This window comes from Gigantopelta aegis, chromosome 4 (genome assembly GCF_016097555.1).
Source record: "Gigantopelta aegis isolate Gae_Host chromosome 4, Gae_host_genome, whole genome shotgun sequence".
Classification (NCBI taxonomy): domain Eukaryota; kingdom Metazoa; phylum Mollusca; class Gastropoda; order Neomphalida; family Peltospiridae; genus Gigantopelta; species Gigantopelta aegis.
Window position 1 is genome coordinate 117,281,767 of NC_054702.1, and position 12,757 is coordinate 117,294,523.

At 35.1% G+C, this 12,757-nt stretch overlaps 1 protein-coding gene across 1 annotated transcript in view; it reads right to left on the bottom strand.

Annotated features, from left to right (window-relative positions):
* The window catches only part of LOC121370221 (24-hydroxycholesterol 7-alpha-hydroxylase-like), a 28,469-nt gene extending 16,027 nt beyond the window's left edge, over window positions 1–12,442 (bottom strand). Inside the window, exons 1-5 of the mRNA XM_041495342.1 lie at window positions 12,257–12,442; window positions 6,388–6,523; window positions 5,586–5,732; window positions 3,330–3,424; window positions 2,927–3,012 (exon numbers count right to left, since the gene is read on the bottom strand). Of these exons, the coding sequence (XP_041351276.1) occupies window positions 2,927–3,012; window positions 3,330–3,424; window positions 5,586–5,732; window positions 6,388–6,523; window positions 12,257–12,442 (650 nt within the window). The remainder of the gene's footprint in view (window positions 1–2,926; window positions 3,013–3,329; window positions 3,425–5,585; window positions 5,733–6,387; window positions 6,524–12,256) is intronic.
* Window positions 12,443–12,757: the final 315 nt, after the last annotated feature.

The window sequence follows — 12,757 nt, forward strand, 5'->3', positions numbered from 1 at the left end:
TAGATTGGTGTACCTAAGTACCAAAGACAAATTTATATAAATCTTATAAATTAATATTCAGTTTTTACTATAATGAGGAAAGGTGGCGTGGTACTTATTTAAAATCATTATAATGATGCAATAAACATTGTATTTTCATTAATCATAAGTAAAACCTCATTACGGACATCGTGTGAAATATACCGGAATTATACTCATTTCAGTGAGTAACTTTATGTCAATGTCAAACAACATTTTTTAATTGTACACAAATAATTTCTTGAAGTGTACCCTTATAACCAACATTTTACTGCACAAACATACAAAATTAACTGACACAAGTATGTTTATACAGCTAATTGGTCTTTTCGTTGTCTTGTTGTGACATGTGATTTTAACATGCATCGTGTGTATCGCTGTCAACTCGGAGTCTGGCAGTTCAGATTCGTCATAGTTGCATTATGTAATCCAGTGGGAAGACATTTTACAATTCAGAGGTGTTATTAGAACTAGATTGGATAGTTTTTTTTTTTTATATGGCAACACTGAATGTCAATACACAGCCTGTTGAATTAGCGGCAACACGCTTCGTAGCCATTACGATGACAACAAACATTATAATAACACGTCATTTTATAAACTCCATGTGCTTTTTTAACAATATAAATAGGCTATCCCACAATTCTCACTTCGGCAAAGGTTAAACAGTCGGGACAATTCGGCCTGTTACATTCTCAGAAACCGAAAGTAGTCGATATTTTCTGAATGAGAAAAAAAGGCAGAGTTACTTCCCTTCTGTTATTTTGACAAAAGAGGATCGATTTTTTTTTATGCTTACAAAAATGTCATTTAACAGGAGAAACTGTCTCCCGCACAGGTGAAAGGAGATTTGATCAAATACCGGGAGACTCCCGTGGAATCCGGGAGGGTTGACAGGTCTGGGTAGAGCGTTTACTTACTTGAGGAAGAATGGTGGAAGTCAAGGTGTCTGATATAGCACAGTGGTGGAGAGTTTACTTACTTAAGGAAGAATGGTGGAAGTCGAAGAGTGTGATATAGCAGTGGTGGAGCATTTACTTACTTGAGGAAGAATGGTGGAAGTCAAGGAGTGTGATATAGCACAGTGGTGGAGAGTTTACTTACTTGAGGAAGAATGGTGGAAGTCAAGGTGTCTGATATAGCACAGTGGTGGAGAGTTTACTTACTTAAGGAAGAATGGTGGAAGTCGAAGAGTGTGATATAGCACAGTGGTGGAGCGTTTACTTACTTGAGGAAGAATGGTGGAAGTCAAGGAGTGTGATATAGCACAGTGGTGGAGAGTTTACTTACTTGAGGAAGAATGGTTGAAGTCAAGGAGTGTGATATAGCACAGTGGTGGAGAGTTTACTTACTTGAGGAAGAATGGTGGAAGTCAAGGTGTATGATATAGCACAGTGGTGGAGAGTTTACTTACTTGAGGAAGAATGGTGGAAGTCAAGGAGTGTGATATAGCACAGTGGTAGAGTGTTTACTTACTTGAGGAAGAATGGTTGAAGTCAAGGAGTGTGATATAGCACAGTGGTGGAGTTTTTACTTACTTGAGGAAGTATGGTGGAAGTCAAGGAGTGTGATATAGCACAGTGGTAGAGTGTTTACTTACTTGAGGAAGAATGGTGGAAGTCAAAGAGTGTGATATAGCACAGTGGTGGAGAGTTTACTTACTTGAGGAAGAATGGTGAAGTTAACCTTTAGACTACTGGATTAATTTTTAACAAAAACCATGTTGAGTGGGTACAAGTTTATAATTGTTACTCACATATATTCACTTAAATGTTTCATAAATACATGAAATAAAGTTCATATATGAATCGGTAAGTATTATTATCGTCTTTTTTTGTAATTTTTATTATTTTAGATGGGCTAATGGTGATTAAAATTAGGCAAAAAATCGAAAAAGTTGCGTTTACATACGGGCATTTGTGGCCAGCTGTCCAGTATTTATGTCCATTATTCCCGATAACAGTGGTTTACTGACCAGAATTGTTTTTAAAACCCGAACTACGATTCATATTGCAATATTTGGTAATTTTCGTTGTTGGTAAAACGATCAAATTTATTATCAAATTAGCTGTTACAATCAGCTATTGATCCCTGAAAATTACCACGACGTGCCGCCATTGTTGTCAAGCGAAAATACTTGCCGAAAACCACTTTTTGAACTCAAAATTTCAAGGTATTTTCAATTGAAAAAATCAAAACAAAAACCACCATTTTGAAAAAAAATCTTTTTTCTTTAATTATATTTCCGTTTCCAGTGAGTGTCGTGTGCAAAACGGCGGGAAATATGAATTGGGGAATGCACTGTATACAGTGTACAGTATATCGACTGACGTGACGTCGGGCGAGATATCTCGCCTGCAGTAGTCAGAAGGTTAAGGTGTATGATATAGCACAGTGGTGGATAGTTTACTTACTTGAGGAAGAATGGTGGAAGTCCAGGAGTGTGATATAGCAGTGGTGGAGCATTTACTTACTTGAGAAAGAATGGTGGAAGTCAAGGAGTGTGATATAGCACAGTGGTGGAGAGTTTACTTACTTGAGGAAGAATGGTGAAAGTCCAGGAGTGTGATATAGCACAGTGGTAGAGCGTTTACTTACTTGAGGAAGAATGGTAGAAGTCAAGGTGTATGTTATAGCACAGTGGTGGAGCGTTTACTTACTTGAGGAAGAATGGTGGAAGTCGAGGAGTGTGATATAGCACAGTGGTGGAGAGTTTACTTACTTGAGGAAGAATGGTGGAAGTCAAGGTGCATGTTATAGCACAGTGGTGGAGAGTTTACTTACTTGAGGAAGAATGGTGGAAGTCAAGGAGTGTGATATAGCACAGTGGTAGAGCATTTACTTACTTGAGGAAGAATGGTGGAAGTCAAGGAGTGTGATATAGCACAGTGGTGGAGAGTTTACTTACTTGAGGAAGAATGGTGGAAGTCGACTTCCATATTCAAACTGATCGTCAAATTTGATGAAGTGTTTCTCAAACTCGGCATACTCTGTCTGCAGTTAATAATAAAGTTAAACGTAAATAACTATCAGTTAGTCTTTGAGTATGAATACAAATATTTAATATTATTAAATACTTATGACATAATTAACATTTAAAGAGCATTTTATTTCTGATTTCACACTTTCCATTGATACAATGGTCATATTTCTGTACCTCGTTTATCTAAATGGAAGATGTCAGTGACTTTATGTTTTCACCAATAAATACTGTTACTTAATGACATCATGATGGCCTAGTAATCAACCATAAACCTTTCACTCTTTAACACCATGTTTAACCATCTTTATGCATACACAGATCTCCTCACCTCAGATTCTGTGGGAAGAATTCCTTTCCCAAACAGTTCCGTCATGACAGATTTGTACATAACGGTTTGTATGACAGCGTGAAGACTCTCACAGTCTGAAATGTACAGTACTTCATACAAAACAACATTCAATAAATCACAACATTCAATAACACACAACATTCAATGACAAACAGAATTCAATAACACAACATTCAATAACAAAACAACATTCAATAACAAACACCATTCAATAACACACATTCAATAACACACAACATTCAATAACAAACCAACATTATTCAATAACAAACAACATTCAATAACAAACCTCGGTGGCGTCGTGGCATGCCATCGGTCTATAGGCTGGTAGGTACTGGGTTCGGATCCCAGTCGAGGCATGGAATTTTTAATCCAGATACCGACTCCAAACCCTGAGTGAGTGCTCCGCAAGGCTCAATGGGTAGTTGTAAACCACTTGCACCGACCAGTGATCCATAACTGGTTCAACAAAGGCCATGGTTTGTGCTATCTTGCCTGTGGGAAGCGCAATAAAAGATCCCTTGCTGCCTGTCATAAAAGAGTAGCCTATGTGGTGACAGCGGGTTTCCTCTAAAAAAATCGGTGTGGTCCTTAACCATATAACCATAAATAAAATGTGTTGAGTGCGTCGTTAAATAAAACACTTCTTTCTTTTCAATAACAAACAACATTAAATAACAAACAACATTCAGTAACACACAACATTCAATAACAAACAACGTTCAATAACAAACAACATTCAGTAACACACAACATTCAATAACAAACAACAGTCAGTAACAAACAACATTCAGTAACAATGTTCAGTAACAAACAATGTTCAATAACAAATAACATTCAGTAACACACAACATTCAATAACAATGTTCAGTAACAAACAATGTTCAATAACAAACAACAGTCAGTAACAAACAACATTCAGTAACAATGTTCAGTAACAAACAATGTTCAATAACAAACAACATTCAATAACAAACAACATTCAATAACAAACAACATTCAGTAACACACAACATTCAATAACAAACAACGTTCACTAACAAACAACATTCAGTAACACACAACATTCAATAACAAACAACAGTCAGTAACAAACAACATTCAGTAACAATGTTCAGTAACAAACAATGTTCAATAACAAATAACATTCAACAATAAAAACAACATTCAATAACAACAACATTCAATAACAAATCAACATTCAATAACAAACAACGTTCAATAACAAACAATATTCAATAACAAACATTCAGTAACAAACAATGTTCAATAACAAACAACATTCAATAACAAACAACATTCAGTAACAAACAATGTTCAATAACAAACCAACATTTAATAACAAACCAAATTCAATAACATACAACATTCAATAACAACACACAACATTCAATAACACAACATTCAATAACAAACCAACATTATTCAATAACAAACAACATTCAATAACAAACAACATTCAGTAACACACAACATTCAATAACACACAACGTTCAATAACAAACAATGTTCAGTAACACACAACATTCAATAACAAACAACATTCAGTAACACACAACATTCAATAACAAACAACGTTCAGTAACAAACAACATTCAGTAACACACAACATTCAATAACAAACAACATTCAATAACAAACAACATTCAGTAACACACAACATTCATAACACACAACATCCAATAACAAACAACATTCAATAACAAACAATGTTCAGTAACAAACAACATTCAATAACAAACAACATTCAATAACAAACAACATTCAATAACACACAACATTCAGTAACAAACAATGTTCAGTAACAAACAACCTTAATAACAAACAACATTCAATAATAAACCAACATTCAATAACAAACAACATTCAATAACAAACCAACATTCAGTAACAAACAACATTCAATAACAAACAACCAACAATGAGAAATTGATATACTAAATCAAGTTTATGCCTTTTAATTGGAGTATCAGATAAATACAAGTATAATTTTAATATCAATTTCAATTTTTGTAAACCCCCCCACCCTCCAAAAAACCACAAAAAAGAACATTTCTTGAAGACAACTCAATAAATCTTTGAAAGTATGGCTATTTGAGGGAAAGGAGGGGAGAGGCACAGAGGAGGGGGAAAGAGGGGAAAAGGGATGGGGCAGAGAGAGAAATTTAAATGTTGTTTGAAGTTATATAGGAGACTTTCTGATATAACAAACTATGTTATATATAAGAGGTCTACCTCCTGTAGTGACATGATCTAGATGTTGTTTGAAGTTATGTAGGAGACTCGGTGATATTGAAGCCAGCTGAGACGCAGCCAACCTTCCCTTGACAGCATCATGGAGGCTGGTGTGGTACTTGAAGAACGACTCTTCTGTGATGGACGCTGAAACAGTAATATAGTTAAACTGAGCATAATTACACACTTACACCATTCACTGTGCTTTCAGTACAACACTTCTAAAGTAAAACTTCAATATATGTATTCTTTAAATTCTGAGTTACTTTCAACAAAAGTAATGTACCAATGAAAGTCATTCTCTCACACTGTAAATTTTACTTTGGAACAGTTGTCACCGGCCTATAAAAACACCTGTCCCATTAACAAAAAACCCTACTGTTTATGCTCACTGCAATTATCTTAAACACCGGTAATCATGTGACAGTGGTTAAGCCATCAGACATAAGGCTAGTAGGTTCTAGGTTCGTTGCCCAGTACCAGCTTTCATGACTCCTTTGTTAATTGTTAGTGAGAGAGAAGTCGGTGTAGTGGCCGTACACTGACTTCTCTTTCACTAACCACCAACAACTAACCCACAGTACTCAACAAACAGCCCAGATAGCATGCTCGAACCTTAATAAGCATGAATATAAGTTGAAATGAATGAATGACAGACACCAAACAGTCTAAGTTTAAAATGTGTCCTTCTGATAATGCATGTAATGACATTATTGACAAAAACACCATTCAACACTCGGGTAAACTGCATCAGAGAACATCATAAAGTAAGAATTTATTTTCTAGTGTTAAGTTGACTTACCAACTCGTTGAACAGAATTCTGAACTGCTTGGCCAAAACTGACATTGCTGGAATAAAAAAAATGTCCATAATCCTCTGGATCAGTGAAGAATGTATACCGCTCGCCTGTAATATACAGACTGAAGATGGAACCAAGCTGAAATAAAACACGAACACCTGCATTATCATACTACACGGAATTTTTCAGAAAAAAGATTTATGGATCAAAATTATAAACAATTTTTTTTAAATTTTAAAATGATTTTCATTCTTTTCAAGTTCAAACTGTGATACCGAATTTTGCAATAATATAAATTTATAACATAGTGTATCTATATTATCTTTACATTTCACAAGAAAAAATTTCTAAGGTCACTTTTCACGCCCTTGTTTTGGCTTCGTACACAATAAATGTAACATATCTCACCATAAATTTACTTCAAATTCACATTTCATAAATAGTACAATTTTTTTTTTTAATACAATATTTTCTTTAGTTAATAGCAATTTTGCATTGCAACTTTTCCATCATTTATGTATCAAGTTTATTGTTATTATAAGGATATGCAAATTGATGTCATTGGAATATTGACGTCATTCAAATTCAAAATTAGCTATATTAATTAATTTAATTATTACAATGCTTCACTACATTAAAATATTTACTGGTCTACTACCCTTAACCCATGTCAAAATAGTTGTAAGAACAGACAACGCAGGTTTTATGTTGGTATGTTTTTATTTTTCATAATTTTGGACAAAATATTAAGTTTAAGAAATTAAAAGTACCATTCGTCAAATGTATTGTATAAAAAATCCCCACCCTTTGATATGTTATAGTTATTGTGTACAAAGCAGAAATAAGGGTAAAAAAAATGACACGTCAACATTAATAAATAGTTTAATCATTATGCAATGTTACTGTCACTTTAACTTGTTTAATAATTTAAAAAATTTAAAGTTTGTTTTGATTAACAACACCACTAGAGCACATTGATTAATTAATCATCGGCTATTGGATGTCAAACATTTGGTAATTCTGACAGTCATCAGAGGAAACCCACTATATTTTTCCTAATGCAGCAAGGGATCTGTTATATGCACTTTCCCACAGACAGGAAAGCACATACCATGGTCTTTGACCAGTTGTGGTGCACGGGTTGGAATGAGAAAAAACACAATCAGTTGTAAGATGAAGGAGAACCTGTGGTCAGGGCTACTCCACTGAAAACTATTCCTTGGAAAGATGGAGCACAGGGTAGAGACATCAGATGTAAGGACTTTGATGAGGAACCATTATGAATAGGTTCACTAATAACCCTGCATTAGAAGCTACTCATGCTGTTAAATCCTCTTACATTCCAAATGTCCGTAGTTATCTGTAGACGATCCACCCCAGAAGGATGATGATGTATATAGTGAATGGAATTTTGAGGTGAAATGTTTAACAATTGATCCTCAAATTAGTCATAATGCTATGCTTCAGGCAATTAGGAGACCGTTGCGAGGAGTTGCTCGTAGGATGTTAATTCCGTTAGGAGAAAGAGCAAGTGTTAATGACATTTTGTCAAAACTTGATATGTTGTATGGTGATATTTCAACAAATGGCTTGGTCATGCAATAATTTTGCAATTCTTTTCAAAAACCAGAGGAAATAGTGAAAACATGGAGTCTATATTACATATCGCAAATGATGGTGGATGTTTGGAAAGGGAAGCCAAAAATGAGTTGCTATGACATAAATTTTGAACTTCATTGCATTCGGATAAGTTAAAAAGCCAAACTAGACACAAATATGACATGATCAAAGATTATGATGTATAGCTGAGAGAGCTTAGGAAAGTTGAAAAGGAACTCAGTGTTGTAAACACCAGTGGTTCAAGCAGGAAAGTTTAACAGCAAGCTGTCAGATGGTCCAGAGTCAGTTGGGAATTTGGAACAGGTGATGGAAAGTAAAATACAAACTTTAGAAAAGAGACTAAATGACAAGACTGAGGACAAGTTTAATCTAATTTTGAAAAAACCCTGGATACTTGTAATGTAGGAAAACTGAGAGGAAATCAGAATCATCCATGTGGCAGAGGTAACTTCAACAATGTTTGGGTTTCGCAGGTTATAACCAGTGATTTATCAAAGATTATGCAAAGATAGTGCAACCATGGGACCAGTCCTGCTGCGAAAAAGTCCAAGAAGAAAAGGAAACGAATTGCAGCTCTAGTATAGATAGGAAAAGCATCAGCAGTTAGCTTTTGAGAAGATTAAAAGGATGTAGACTAAACCTCCTGTGTTAGCCTAAGCTAATTATTTTTTTGCCATTTATTCCACACACAGATTGCAGTGGAACAGGATTGGGAGCTATACTGTATCAGAAACAAGATGGTGTGGAGAGTTTTATTGCTTACGCAGGTCAAGGGCCAATTGAACATAACTATGCAGTGCATAAGTTAGAATTTTGGTCTTTAAATTGGGCCACAACAGACATATTTCATGATTATCTCTATGGTAGTACTTTTCATGTAATAACAGACAATAATTTACTTACATATGTGCTGACCAAAGCTGGATGCAACAAGTCATCTTACTTTATCTTATAGAGTAGGAATGTTGTACGCAGATGCAGATGGTCTTTCAAGGAAGCTAGATTTAGTTGGGAGTGTGTCTAGTCAGACGATTCCTCATTAGGCCAGTTAGGATGTAAGTCCCATGGATACTTTCAACAACATTGATTGGGAAACTGAGCAGGTAAAGGATAAAGCAATTCGTAGTTATCCATCTTGTAAGAAGTTGTTTTGTTCCCAGGGGAGAAGACATATGGAGAGAGTTTCCAGCAGTACAGAAGTACCTCAAAGAACGGCACAATCTGGAATTGGTCAATGGTATTCTGTACAGAAACGCTTCTTTGGATGGACAAAAGGTGAAACAACTTGTGTTACCGGAGCAGCACAGGACTACACCATTCATGGGTATTCACGATGATGTTGGTCACCAGGGTAAGGAAAAGACTTTGTGGTTGGCTAAACAACATTTCTATTGGCCTGGACTTGATACAGATATTAACAGAAGAGTGCAGCATTGTGGTCGGTGTATCAGGCGGAAGACACCAGTGAGACCTGCAGCAGGATTGGTTCCCATGGAAACTACTAGACCCATGGAACTTGTCTATATGGATTTTTAAAGCTTCAAAACATTGAGGAGAATATTCTGGTTATTACTGACCATTTTACTAGATATGCTCAAGCTATACCATGTTGAAATCAAACTAGTCTAACTACAACAAAAGCTCTATATGAACATCTTATTCTGTTTTATAGCTTTCCCAAATGATTACATAGCGATTAATGCAGAAACTTTGAGAGCAAAGTGATAAACAAGCTGTGTAACTGGTTATTTGTCGCATTACTTGATGTTCGGTTGGAATCCGAGATTATCTGTTGACGCATTTTTGTGTACAGAACCTTGGAGTGAAGGAGCGCTGGATCCTTATGTACAGAAGTTGCGGAAGAGAATGCAGTTTACATATCAATCAGCGGCAACGGAAGCTTTGAAATCTTCTGACAAGAACAAAGAAAGATATGACAAAAGAGTTCAAGATTCCAAGTTAGAACTGGGAGACTGAGTGCTGGTTCGAAAAGTTTTAGAATATGATCATGAGGAACTTGTTAAAGTTAACCACAAGGTTTAGCCTAAACAGCTGGTTAGGAATCGAGCGAGAGTTGAATTAGTGTAACTTCTAAATCTTCTAATTCAAGTAGCAATGGTTCTCAAACATACATCAAGTATGTTATTCCACAGCGAAGATCATTGCAACCAACAATATCTGTGGAGACTCAATTCACCTAGAAGAGGATACTCCATGGGATTTAGGGATTGACTTTATCCAAAGACATGAGAGTATCTGGAACCAGGAACACTCGCCTGTGGGTGATGGACTTGTATTGGAAGAACACTCATCTGTGGATAATGGAGTTGGATGAGACGCATCATTGGAAATTCCAGAGCAACCAAATACACATTTTCAGCGGAATCGTAAACCTCCCGACAGATACAGGGATTGGGTGTATTGTACATGATGAGGTGTTTGTCTAGTTTTTGTCTCAAACACATTTTATGATATGTATATAGTGTGTTAACTAGCTTTTAAGATGTTTTAGATTGATTCTCTTGAATGGGAGAGTTGAAAATTTCAACTCATGATTGTGTTACTATGTGCTACTGCAAATGGCATTTCTGTAACATGTTGCAGAACGTGTTATACAGTATTCAAAATAAGCACTTGTTCGTTTGTCCTAGGACATTTTGTTTGTCCGATCAGATTTTCACTTGTCAGCTGACAAGTAAAAATCTGATCGGACAAACAAAATGTACATTGGTGGTTGTCCAGTGAACAAGTGAAAATGTTCAATGAAATTTCATGTTAAGCAATGAAAAACATTGTACCCGGTACTTGAATAAAACAAAGTATTTATTTGGATATGTAAACGTACTGTCGGACAAGTAGATTTCTAGATGTATTTGTCAGGTGAACTAGTGAAAAATTCTACTTATTTGTATCACCGTTATACAACATAGAACTTGTTTTTATGATTGATTAATATTATTCTGTGATGTTTCTACCACAAACATTTGTGCATTTTATTATTGTTATTATTGATGCTAATGTATGTTTAATTTATTTTACAGATACAGTACTGAAAAATATTGCTATTACCATGGCCGTAGCTAGGATTTTTTTGTTTGGGGGGGCAACTGAGTAGTTAATAGTCTAAAACTCCTTTTCTTTAAGTTTCTATAATGCTTTCCGAATTTTTTCTGGTGGGGGGACAACTGCCACCCTTGCCCCCCTGCTAGCTACGGCCCTGATTACCATAATATCAATGTACAGTGATACTTTCAGAGTTTCATAATTAATGTGTACAGGTATGTAGCTGTTATAAATTTGAATTTGTATTCAATTAATGCATAGGCCTACCATTTTCTTACCAGTTTTAGGATCAACTATATAAACTATAGGTTCAGCAGAGACAATGTCAGAAGACATTTTCCTTCAAAAGGGAAAGTATGTAACCAGGGATAGTTTTGTAAAATTTATAACAAAAATTATTATCATATATTATTATATGATTTCACTATTATTAATGCACCATATTAATATCTGTATATTAATAAAGATATGTTTTACCTTTATTACAGCTTTTACACTTTAATTATTAATTAAAAGTGTTATGACAGGCCATATCGTATTCTTAATTTTATTGTCAATATATGGATTGGTCAGCTGTTACTATTTTATGCAGTTGGGTGTAGTCAGTAAAAATCCCATCTTTTTCCCAGTCAAATTAAGCACACCCTTGGCATTCTATCTTGATATTCAGATTAGACACACATACAAGAATATTTATGTGAAAACTATTCACAGACTGCAAAGTCGTTATATTATCTGTTATTTATGTTATCACCCCTGGGCCCTAGACTGCTGTGGGTTCAGTGTAAAAAAAGTATTGACTTAATGTGTGCTCTGCACTAAAACATGTCAACATAAAAAAACTGCCTTGTTGGTCTCAGAACTATTTTAACAAGGGTCAAGCTTAGCAGACCTGTAAATAGTTTAATGTAGTGATGCAATGTAATAATTAAATTAATTAATATAGCCAATTTTGAATTTGAATGACGTCAGTATTCCTATGACGTCAATTCATTTAACAATGACCAGAAACAAAAAGGATGTGTAAAGTGTGTAGAAATAAACATTCCAGTCAATAGACCTACATCTAATAGCATTACAGTCAGAGGTTTAAAATGTTCCATAACACTACTGTCATGTATGATTTTGCGCTTTCAAAACTTTTAGAGTATGATCACATGACCATGATCATCATGGGATAAACTTCACCTCTTTTCGTTTTGCTTCAATAAACAAGACAGGTGCTCGACCAAATTCTAAAGCACACCCCAACCACGGAATCCACCCACTATACAATGGAGGATAATTGGTGTGTTTCTTTCTCTTAATTAATAATGTGAAGACAACGATTAGAAAGACAGTCAATGCCCACACTACTTCCGTTCCCAACTCCATTACTGGAAACTATCATTAGCTTCCAGGACGAAACCATGAGCAACCCACAGTAAAATCTAAATTCTGACGCAGGCCAATCTGATATAAAATAAATCGTATGACATCGCAATCAAATCCTATATAGGCGATAGCACGCACAAATAATGATTAATCAAAATGACTCGTCTCTGATTGTTTTTAATTTTTACAACATAACAGTTTAAAATCTTGGGTAAATAATGTTTACTTTCGAACGGCCCAATTTAATATAGATTTCATTCTACTTTAGGCTGTCATCAAAGTTCACTGGTTTTGTTAATATTATTCGCAAAATGT